The 12326-nt window shown below is 37.1% G+C and overlaps 2 protein-coding genes across 4 annotated transcripts in view; one reads left to right on the top strand and one right to left on the bottom strand.

Moving 5' to 3' along the window:
- Position 1: 1 nt before the first annotated feature.
- On the top strand, positions 2-4270 carry ASTE1 (asteroid homolog 1; the record flags this gene model as incomplete). Its single annotated transcript, XM_014308186.2, has 4 exons — positions 2-532; positions 2028-2238; positions 3298-3493; positions 3753-4270. Coding segments are annotated over 4 exons (1233 nt in total), but the record flags the coding sequence as incomplete, so codon positions are not given.
- A 3856-nt stretch (positions 4271-8126) lies between these two features.
- The window catches only part of ATP2C1 (ATPase secretory pathway Ca2+ transporting 1), a 62187-nt gene continuing 57987 nt past the window's right edge, over positions 8127-12326 (bottom strand). The window contains exons 24-27 of one of the 3 annotated variants that reach the window (XM_014308189.2): positions 11449-11596; positions 10729-10824; positions 9792-9933; positions 8127-8958 (exon numbers count right to left, since the gene is read on the bottom strand). In XM_014308189.2, coding sequence (XP_014163664.1) covers positions 8822-8958; positions 9792-9933; positions 10729-10824; positions 11449-11596 — 523 coding nt within the window. In that variant the 3' untranslated portion in view covers positions 8127-8821. The remainder of the gene's footprint in view (positions 8959-9791; positions 9934-10728; positions 10825-11448; positions 11597-12326) is intronic. The other 2 variants (XM_005423952.3, XM_014308190.2) reach the window with 2 other exon arrangements.

Below are 12326 nucleotides of genomic sequence, written 5' to 3' on the forward strand. Positions count from 1 at the left end.
CTGGCTGGCGCAGTTTGCGGAGCCCGCCGAGGCCGTCGACAACGTGCTGAAATACCTCCAGAAACACCAGAGGGAAGAAATACGGGAGCTTCTGTGCACTTCGATGGAGGACTATGTTCCGTCCGACGTGAATCTCGAGGACTTCTTTCAGAATGGGAGCTATGAGTGCGAGGCTGCCAGGAAAGCAGACGTGCCACAGTGGGTACTTGATGCTTTGGCGAAAGCTAAGCTGGCCCCGTTCGTCATCAATGTCCTGATACTTAGAAGTACCTTCCTCCGCGTGCAGGTGGAGAACATGCAGAGACCCAGTGCTCATTGCACGGCTTTGCCCATCCGACAAGTTATCTATGGACTGCTTCTGAGAGTATCTCACAGTACTGAAGATGCTTCTCCAAGTAAGCAGACCAACGAGCTGCCCGTTGTATGTGAATTTGACAGATGCCAAAAGACACTTAAAAAAACATTTGTTCAAGCAGCAAGCCTACCCCCAGATTTTTGTGATGATCGTTTTCCTTTGGACAAGTTAATGGAGGTAAATGGTTGTTACAACAGACCATAGTTAACAGTGTTTCACGAGTGACACAAAAATAGTAACTACTGTAACATAGAAGTATCTGTGATATGAAGCTACATCAGGTTGTCTTCACTTCCTTTCCTTCCTGCCCCCTCCGAGCGTACCAAGACAAATTATATGAGAAGTTGTAGCGTGTGTGTATATGCAATACTCCCTGCATTTTCCATTGGAAGCCCTTATTTCATCCTATGTATTTTGTTACACTAATGTTTGCTTTTTTTGGGAAGGAATTCAGTTTCACGTAGTTTAGGGAAGTCTGATTTTAACACTACAAAACCTAACTAGTATTTGATCAAGCTGTGTAATGTTTCAGTGTTCTGAAACAAAACCTGACCCATGCCTTTTTACTAGAAGTCATTATTCCAAGTGTGGATGTTGCAGCTGCCCAGCAGCTTTACCTGTCCCAAGTATGCTCCTGCTAACATAGCTCTGATGCTTGCCAGACAGAGCAGAACAGCACCTGAAGTTGTACTAGGTTGGTTCCAGTCACCATTGTAGGACTTCTATGTAAATTCTAATGATTAAGACTGTAACTCTTGCCATAATGGGAGGTAATCTCCCATTCTCGATGTTGCATTACTGAGGTTTTGTATACAGAAATTTAAGGCGCATAGGCTCTATCCATTCTGGCATTCAGATTGACTGTTGACACATCTCTGTGTGTGGGCAGTGCTGAATGTTTTTATCACTTGCTGGTGGCTCCTTTGTAAAGGAACCAAGTCTATCACTGTTGCGCCCATTAAATGCTACAGATGGCTATGAGTCCAAAGTACAGGTTACTTTACACAAGTTATCGGCACACACCTTTTAAACAATACGCAACACTTAAGAGTTTCAAAAAGTCAAATTTCGTGTTAAGAGACATTAGTGATACCTTACTTCAACATTGGTGTGTGTGCTGTTTGTTTAATGAATTTGAGCTTTGCTACTACAAAAATTTCCCTTAGTGAATATATAGAAAATCTCGATTGAAAAAAAGGTTAGAAGAAGAAATGTGCAGCATTTAAAGTGCTCCAGGCAAAACTGACTTCAGTTGCTCTTCTGTTGTGGTTGTGTCTGCCTAAGAGTAGGCAAAACAATCCTAATCAAGGTTTACAAAGCACTCAGATTGCAGCTGAACAGCCTGCTGCAATTCTGCATGCTTGAAGTTATGGCCAAAGCTTATAACACCACTTTCTGGAAGTTAAATGGCTCAGCAAAAAGGGAACATGTGCTAGGAATTAATTACTTATTAGTTACTTTTATCTTTCTCCCTGGCGTTTAACTGTGTCATTTTTAAAGTCTTAAGTAGTATTTTAAAAAATATTTCCTGTTCAGAGTATCTATGAAACTGAAATAATTTTTTATCAAAAACCTATAGCGGTAACTAATTTAACCAGGAACTTACTGGTCTTTTAGAACTTGCTCACAACAGATCAAGTCTCTTACCTCCAATTTTTAAATTTATTTTCAGATGCCTGTTTCATGCCGTCAGATGCTTTTGCTGGAGACTCTGGGAGTGAAAATGAGTTCCCTAGAACCTATCCCAAGTCATTTACAACTCCCTCTTGCTGTAACGTGTTACTGGATACGTTGTTCAGAACCAAAAGTTAAGCTGAACCAATTAAAGGCTCTGCTTCTAATGATAGTTTTGGGGGAACTGCAGAGGATAACTGATGATCCAGGTATGTCTCCCAAGAATACAGTTTCAGGTGTTCCGCTACTACAGAAATCCAGACCATAACTCATTTTTCCACTCTTATAGGGAGTTGTCCAAATTTAGAGGAATTAGCCTTGATTTGCACTATATCCTGAGGTGTCACACTCCATGCATTGATATGCACAAAGAAAAAGTGCTAACCATCAATTTAACATTTTATATAGGTAAAACAGTACTTTAACACATTGTAAAACATTAATTTGCTTTCATAAGTACTGTCTTTAGGATCAAAATTGATTCAGATATAAAAGTTACCAAAAATATGCTTAACATACTCAGGCATCAAAAAACTACTATTGAAGCATTCCAGTATTTTTTTTGTTTATGAGTTTTTCTCAAAATATTTGTACTTAAAAATGCTGAGTTGCCCAGGCTCACTTTTTCTGCCTATGCATTTCAAATTTGAAAGTATTAAATAATGACAGAAATTGCTTCAGTAATGTTTATACCTGTTAGGGTTATGTACATCTCCTGCAGGAGTCCTTCATTTGATGGCAAAGATGATGCATGCCAGTGTTACACAGTTTCTTTAGGTTCTGGTTTGTAGAAACCAGACTGACAGGGTTTCCAAGTGGGTCGTAGTGAGGTGGAAAGCTTGTTTGGATTTGCTCACACAGAATCAATTAGGTTGGAAAAGACCTCTGAGATCACAGAGTCCAACCCATGACTGAGCAAGAATCACCCTGTCATCCAGACCATGGCACTGAGCGCCACATCGTCTTTCCTTAAACACCTCCAGGGACAGTGACTCCACCACCTCCTGGAGCAGCCCATTCCAGTGTCTAATCACCCTTTCTGGGAAGAAATTCCTCCTAATGTCCAAGCTAAACCTCCCCTGGTGCAACTTAAGGCCATTTCTCCTTGCCCTATCGATTGTTACCTGGGAGAAGAAACCACCCCACCTGGCTACACCCTCCTTTCAGGCAGAACCAGGGAGAAGACATTACTCTATACATTGCAGATACCTTTTGTACTGTTCACAGCAGAACATTTATTTCCAAGTTATTTTTTATTTATAACCTAGATCCCGCAGTTCTACCTGCTGAAGATGACAGCATTGCATGTAATGAATTTCTAAAATGGAAGGAAAAGAAACTGCAAAATAACAACTTTGATTTAGATGCTGCACACAGTTTTTGCCAGTGGCAGTGCTGTCTTCAGATGGGATTGTATCTCAACCGGCTACTGGGTACTCCTCTCTCCGAACCAGACCTAAGTAGGTAAGGTTGTTCCAAAGATCTGCTTTCCATACAAGCCCCTGATGGAATGAATGTGTTAACGTGTTTCATTTTCTCTGTCAAACTCCTTTGGTTTACTTACAGCAAAACTCGCTTTTTTAAAGGAGTTATAAAGAAAATGCACTTTTTGTAAAGAGAAATACACTTAGCATAGGAGTTGACTGTTGGATACTGTATGTTTTTGTCATCAAGCAACATGTTTCTGTACCTGTCTAAATGCAGATTCTCTCCTTCTGAGCAGGCTTTACACTGGGACCCTTGTGCACAGACTGTATCAAGAGCTTAAATCAGCACCTTCAGTAGAAAATCTGTTTCTCTTATCTCCAAAAATGGCTCAGCTTTATCTGGTTTTGTTAAATACCATGGAGTCAATGGTCTCTCCAGACTTCTTTCAGAAGATGACCAAGACCAGATCAGAGTCCTGCAAAAAAAGGAAAGCATCTCGTAAGAAAAAAACAGCCACCCGACGTGCTGTGCCAGAAACTCAGCATTCATGCAATGTTAACAGGTTTGCAGCACTGGAAGTGGATGACTGAAAGCACTGTTCTTGGAATAACTTCTAATGCCATGCTGATGAAAGAAGTAACATCAAAATGTGTGACTCTATTGGAATTTGCTCAACTGTTTTCACACAAATTCCTGATTCAATCTTCACCAAAAACCTTGCTTCAGGGGATTTTTATTTACCTTTTTGTAACTTGTATTTTGTAACTTTACATTTTGTAATTTATATTTGTATAAAAGAAATGCTGTCTTAAAGTTGTGGTGTTTTGTTTTTCTTTAAGGGTATCAGTTTAATTGAAAATGAGAGCAAGTTGTTTAGCATTTCAAAGCAGGACTATTTTAGAGGAATTCTTTTCTGAACATTTATAGTTGGCTCTGCCACATCTCCCTGAACACTTCATTTACAAAAAATCCAACTTTAAAGTTTGTGTTTGGGGAACACAGTGGTCACAGTCTAACAGTTGAGATTAAAATAGAAACTGACAAGTTTAAAAATACTGTACTGGTGGAGTACTTGCAGGGAAAGGTAGCTTTACTCAGTGACAACTGAGTAAGTTGTGCTTGCAGTAATACAGGCTCTGACAATACTCAGGGAGAAACTTCAAATTTTATTTCTCCCCCTTCCCCCTGTGATATGTTAAAGAAAGAGTTACATGCACACACAAAGCTGTCACATGGCAGCAAGTTTCTACAGGTTTGCTAATTCTCAGTAGTTGTCACAGTAATTGTGTACAATCCTCTGCTATTAAAGCTGTTGTCACTCTTATTCTTTCTACAATGGTTATATAAAAACCAGACCTGTTCTGACTTCCCCTATGTATACTAATTACTTAAACCCTTGCTATCAACATGGTAATACTGAAAAACAATTTATGATTTTTTTTTAAATCCTACATCATCTGTTTCTCAGTGCTTTGCATTAGCAAACTTTCCAGCATAATTAGTTGATTTATATAAATACTTTTCATATGAAACAATTGGTTTTCCCTATGTAAAACATACTTACATTTCTGTTTTTTCTTCTCAAGAATCCACACATATTTTCTTGCATTTAGGAAAATCATGACTTCCACTTCTAATCACCAAAGTTCTCCCATAACTTACCAGAATTCAGGCTTGATTCCTGCATTGTGTGCTCAAGTTTTCAGTCCTGCTTATGCTCCCCTATTACCTGTTCCCATGGAATTAACTCACCGTGTCTTAGGATTTAGAGGAAAGATCTCCTATATTGTACAGCTGAGTGTTGACACTGCCCAAATATAGTCAATGAGAAAATAATAGATCTATGAGATGCTACATTCAAGAGAAAACTAGTTTTGAGATTCTGCCTGTCCTAGCAAGATGTAACTTTTTTCCAGTACAAAAGCTGCTACTTACTGAACTACCAGCAGATGGCATGTACACCCAACCACAAGCCAGACCCTCACAACCCATTTCTCTATAGGTTTCTACATACAGCAGCCTACAGCATCACATTTCCATCAGATGACTATTATTTAAAAGTTGAAAGGGGTTACAGTTACTGATTTTACTAACTAAAACTGAAATTCTTTATTGTCCAAATCATCCTCTTCTCCATTATGATCTCATATGCTTTATTTTACCAAACTTGTAATTCCCTAGAGTTTTTAATCATCAGAAATAGTCACATTGAAAATAAGTCTTAAATATAAAAAGGCAGGCGTATTTGATTCCACTTTCTTAGTGCTGGTGAGAAGAGAGATCTTCATTTACTCTGAATCCCGTATCAGAAAACTGCTGGAGATCATAAAAATTCTTGAGAGTTGCTAAGAAACCATATTTTCAATTAGATAATTCAGAAGACTAAAATAAGGTCAAATATTCCACTTTGGGATTAAAAACATTGCTATGACCACATGGCATTTTGAGAATACCTTTGGGAAAGCTGACTCAATTAAGAATTACTGTAGTGGAAATATGTTCTCAATGCAGACTTCAGCTGTTCTTTATTGCTAATTGAATGATACACACTCATGCAAAACCCAGTCCTGTAGGCTGAAGAAAATAATTACTGATTCTAGGGTTACCATGCAGAATTTAAAGTATTACAGTTTCCCTTTTTGACTCATTATAGGTCTTCCATCTTCTTTGTAGGAAAATTTAAAAATAAAGGGCCTTTTCTTATTAAAACCAAAATTCTTTATTCCATGCTTCAGTAGAAGCAGGTAAATTCCTCAGTTGTTGCTTATTTCTACCCCATAAGAAATGCCTCTTAATTTTTAAGGAAAGTTCCCACTATTGATTCAACTGCTCAGGGAAAAAACCTCTCAAACCTGCTGTAAAGTGCTAATGAATCACAAGACAAGCCAAAATAATGGCAATGGAATTCAGTCCAGGCATGCTTTATATACACTGACATTGAATTAGATTTATTACTTGTTAGTATTTTGCCTTCCATTGGAAAACACAGCACCAAAACTTCTGGCAAATTTAAGTGAACTCCATTCACCTAAGCCCACCCTGCTATAAGGCAAAATTGTCCTTAAGAGACTGAAATTTTATTTGTCTAGAATAACATACCTTATTCAGAAAGTGGGACTTGTGCTGGGAAAGGGGCACTTCATAGTATTTGTTTAAAGACTTGGCAATAACGCTTCCAATCTAAGACAACAATCTAGCATTCATCTGTACTTACCTAGATTTCTGGGACTCCAAGACCAAAAGTAGAGCACAAAGCAGTCAAATTCCATGGAAGAATATCAACCACAAATTAAGACTTATTATGTGAAAGCTACAGCTGCTGTCCCTTCACAAAATCAAAGCTTGTTCAAGATTCTTCATCAGCATGCACTGTCAGCTTTTACTATCTGTCTTTAGTAATGAATGAATACTAGGAATTTTATTAATAAAGTGCACTGAAATTGTATTGAAATACTGAACACACTGCAATATTGAACAGCTACAGCCCCACATGCCAAAGACAGCAATTGTTCAACAACTGTCCAATTTATCCAACTTCTGAAAGGAAGAACTGCTGTATGAAAAAAACTTCTGCTTGAAGAGACATGACAGCATTTCTGTAAGAGGTCATGTTGTTCAGGCCCTCCCAGCTTGGTGGTAACAACCCCAGGAAGAGATGAGGGCCAAGTGCTGTAGGATCTTTGTCTTTACACAATCACATCTCCAGCACACTGGTAGTCCAGGTGTTATGGGCATATTGAGGGTCAGGAGGAGCCATGGATGAACTGCATGTATAAAGCAGACTGAACTTGCATTCATGCCCTGTCTGCAGCCACATTTCCTGGCAAATTTCCTCGGAATCCCACAGGCAAAAGGAAGAATTACAATTCCAGTAACATTAACAAGGAAATTTGTACTGCACCTTTGAGCATGGCATGTGGGGCAAGTCACAATGCCAAGTGCAGAAATATCCCAGTGTCTGGTCATGACAATTCCTCCTCAAATGACAGGATGAGCACTGTGACAGCATAGACCAGAGCCAATGCCACATTTTCAGGCTACAGTGAGGAGAGATGCACATGCACAAGTTTACAAGGGTAAGAGATACCACTGTGTCTTTGACTCTCCGCAGAGATCTTTAGATATCCTTTTTTCAAGCTGCTTTAGGTGACAGTCTTGCCCTGTTGTCATCAGTGTCATCTCATCATCTTTCCAGGAAATGCAAGGAACTATTTTGAGGAAAAGCACTATTTCCAATTAGTGAATATTACAGTATTCAGACATTGTACTATATTAAAAATAACTTTACAATGTCAAAACAAATCTATTATAATGCTTTTCTAGCTCCAAATGTAATTCTGTAGGTTAAAATTCAAAGTTACCCTACCAGGAAAAAGGGTTTTTTTTATGAACAGAAAGAAGGAAGGAAGACAGAAGGAAAATGAAGCTTCTTTGAGAGAGGGATGGGTTTTTTTTGCCCAGTGAGGATTACTGCATTAATTTTCTAATTCAGTACACTACAAATAATTTCCATAATTACTGTCTTATAAATCATTCAAGTGATCTCACAGTCGTAAGCTAAAGTCAACATGGAACAAGACATGAAACAAAGTCTATCTGCAATGGTATCAAAACAAGCTCATTCTCTTCATGTAAATGCCAGTTTCTTTTAAAACAAAGAGACAACACATTTATAAGAAAAGCAAACATTTACTTCAAATTGCAGTATAGGCTTTTCAATCACAGAAAAAGAAAAGAAAAACAGTGATCCGACAGCGGTCACATCCTGTGCAAAAAAATAAACCAAACTTGGGATACAAAAAAACTGTAGCACAAGGTACTTGAGCCGCTTACACATTGCAGGATAAAGTAAATAAATACAGTAGCTAGTATATGGCACTCTTGTGACAGACTCTAAACTCAGTGGAATGCCTCTGAAATATTTTTTCCTTGTATTAGTAGCAAAGTCCCACCACCATAAAAGTAGAATAGTACAATGCTTTAAATAAAAACAAACTAAAATATTTATATCTAAGAGAAGGATTTTACACAGTTATATCTTTTAAGTGCAGAAAATGGGACTTGGGCTTAGATCTTTCTTTAAATTAATCCCCGCCCCCTCCCCCCCACAATACCATTCAATCTTAAAAGTAAATTTATGTTTGAGGAAAAATGTTACCAAAGTTGCATAATTTCATTTGTTACTTCCACAGCTGGAAGTTAAATTCTAAACAGTCTTGAAACATGAAGTTCCTCATTAGCCAGTGAAACAAAGGACTTGTCAAAAGCCCTCAGGATTTCTTTATCCTCCAGATAGTGTTTTGCTTTCTCCAACATCTTTAGACAGCAATCGCTAAGTTTGCAAACACAAGAATGCAATATGCATCATACATCAAGAAAAGACGAAGTTGATGAAGAAGAACTTCCACGTTTCTGGATCTTTTCCTTGCTTCTTTCAAACTTCTTTATTAGCTCAGTCACTATGCACACAGAGGAAGTGAGTCCCAGAAGAAACAGTAAATCTGGAAAAGATAATTAGCCTTCTTTAAAACTGCTATTTAAGGCTAAGGGGAGACATAAAGAACAAGACTTACGAGACTTTCAGATTTTCTCCCAGTCACTGGGAAAGTTCAGGAGAAATAAAGCAAGATTCAATATTTTGCAGGCCCCAAAGATTAACATGCATGGTTTATGCACAAATCATAACTACACACAAGATTTTAAAAGCTTTTAAAGTATTTAATAGACTTATTTTCAGCAACATAATTAACTTAATTCTGAAAAAATAATATAATCAGAATTATGCTACAATAAATACATGTATTTCATTACAATCACTTAAATCCAGAAAACTACAGAAGCAATAAACCTTTGCCAACAGCATTACGTATCTATAGCTTTTTAAAATCCTCCTGTTTATTTACCCTATGACAATGCAATCAATATCAAAGGATTGGATTTCCAAGTAAGGTGTTTATATTTAGCAAAAAATTTTGTGAACTAGTTAAATTAGCAGTGCTCAGAAACCTACTAAGTCAATAATTTTGCCTGCAACAAAATTTATATTAAAAACTCCCAAATAAATAAGCTCCTTTATATAAATTTAAGAACACACTGATCAGTTATGTACCATATACATTTAAATAATGGTTCCTAAAGAAAACATCTAGAATGATTCAGAAAAACTAAAAACCAAATCAATGAAACAAACAAAACCCCTACCCACAAAACAAAAAGCATCAGCAAGCTTTATATTGCTGTTGTATACAAACAGACGGAAAGTTATCTTACAGAACCACACCACATTTATAAATTAATCTTTAATGGACAGTTTTGAAAAGGGAACTGTTCTTACCCAAGACACTCAGGCTCTCTGTTTGGAAAACCTTCTGAAGTGGAGGAAAATAAATGACCAATAACTGCCCCATTATAGATCCAAGGACAGCATAGCAGAACATTCTGTTACTGCAAAGTCCAATCTCAAACACAGATTTTGTCTGTAAAAACAATAATATGTTACATTAAGATTACAACAATATGTAATCTTAATTATCTAGACAAGAATCTACAATTTCTTTTCATCCAGACTTTTAGCAAAATATAAAATATTACTGTTGACCACGTAGATAATCCAGAACAAGTTCTTGAACAGCCTAGTGGCATTTTCTCCCTGGTAAATAGAGTACAAGTATTGTCTTCATAGTCAAGAACTTGCATATTGATCTCACTATTCCACAAGTACAGTTCATCAGAAAAAGGTTACCCCTACACTATTCCACAACAGATAAGACTGATTACAGTAAATGTAGTCATGTATACTATCACAAAATTTCAGACTTGTTTCCTTAAAATGAAAACATATACACAGATTAAAAAAAATACAGACCAGTTTCAGCAATTTTTCTTGAACTATGGGTTTAGGATTACAAAATATAAAAGCTAAGGCCTTCAAGAAATTTCACATTCTGGTAAGGCTGCTGAACTGACAGAATTTCCAGGAAGAGAAAAAACCAACCAAGTATACACAGCAATACAAAGGACCATCACACTTCAGCTCTTAATGACAACTTTCTTGCTTTTGTCAGGATATCACCATGTAAACAAATTAAGTAATTAATTTATCTGTAATTTAAGAAATCCTACCTAGTAAATACATGAAACTCTGAGCTTAACAGCAGATGTGAAGTAAATCTGCAGGAACACACTAGAAACAAACACAGCAAGATCTTCCCTCAAAGAAAACTCTGATTATTGTGTTAATACTGTGTAAATGGACAGTATGAATCACTTACCTGAGATCTAGAACTCAAAGCATTGAACATATCAAAAAATACAAAACAGGTGAAAGTCATGGTTGTGTCTCGTGGTGTTATTACATTGTCTCTTAACTGCCAACAAAATAAAATGAAATGGGTTTAGCACGCTTCAAACCCTCCTCAATTAAACAAATTCCATTAAACAAAGTTATTACAATAATTCTACAATAAGTTTCACCAATTAGGGAATGAAAGCAAAAGGAAGTTGTCTGCCCCAAGCTGATTTACTAAATCATACATGAAATCACCTGTAACTTATAAAAAGTTGTAATTTCAAGCTATGATTAAATGAAGCCTCCTGACCTACATTTATTCTAGCACATGGAATAGCAGGAATTCTATGATGCACTACCAGATGTTCACATAACATTTTTCTCTACTGGGAAAACAAAGTCTAATGGCTGTTTCATAATAATCTGGTTAGAAGATTTACATAATTACTTTCTATGAGCAAAGTTTCCTAAGTAGATTTGGAACCTGAAAAAGTCTATGTTAAAATAGAGACGGGGGATAAAACTGTATTTTGTTTTTCAACAACTGTTTTGAAAATCTTCCTCTCTACTCTGCTAGTATTAAATAAGCATGGCCAAAACTCACTACTAAGGTCATATGAACTCTGAATTCCAACTGCTGGTATAAAAAGAATTTCTTTTAAATTAGGTTGTTTCTACTCTAGGTTTTGCACTTTTGTCATACCTCTCTCCAGAAGACGAACAGTGTTCCACAGACGATAATTATTGATGAAACCAGTATTTTAATGATCAGGTTTTTGGTCAGAATGCTGTCCTTCAGATTTCTTGGCGGTTTTCGAATAATATCTTTATCCACAGGCTCCACCCCAAGGCTTACAATGAAAAGAATATTTTACATTTTTATCAACATAAATTAATTCACTGCTCTAACTTAAGCATTAGATTTTCTGAGCTGAAAAAAAGAGGATTTCATTCTAGTTCCTCACCATCTCTCACCCCACCATCTACTTGCAGTGAAGAGGGCCAGAGAAACAACCCAGAGGGAAGACAGAACCCTGCATGCAAATTTCATGGGCATATCCATGGATCTTTAGCTAGCCCTGCTACCTCCATGTAATTTGATACTAAAGCAACTAAATAGAATTAACATGCTACAGACATTGAAGTTCACACAGAATCACTGGGTTGAAAGAGACCTTCAAGATCATCACATCCAACCCATGCCCTGACACTTCAACTAAACCATGACACTGAGTGCCACATCCAACCTTATTTTAAACACATCCAGGGATGTTGACTCCACCACCTCCCTGGGCAGACAATTCCAGAACTTTATCATTCTTTCTGTAAAAAAACTTTTTCCTAACATCCAACCTACATTTCCCTTGGCACAGCTTAACACTGTGTCCTCTGGTTCTGTCATTTGCTGCCTGGAGAAAGAGACTAACTGCCACCTGACTACAGCCACCTTTCAGGGATTTGTAGAGAAAAGTTTGCTATTTCTGAAACATCTCACTGAAGTTTAACACTTCACAGTTCCCTTTATGAGCAACCATTTCCCTTGTTGAAATAAAAGGACTACAGAACCTAACAGAATTAAGA

The sequence above is a fragment of the Geospiza fortis genome, unplaced genomic scaffold, assembly GCF_000277835.1.
Source record: "Geospiza fortis unplaced genomic scaffold, GeoFor_1.0 scaffold346, whole genome shotgun sequence".
Classification (NCBI taxonomy): domain Eukaryota; kingdom Metazoa; phylum Chordata; class Aves; order Passeriformes; family Thraupidae; genus Geospiza; species Geospiza fortis.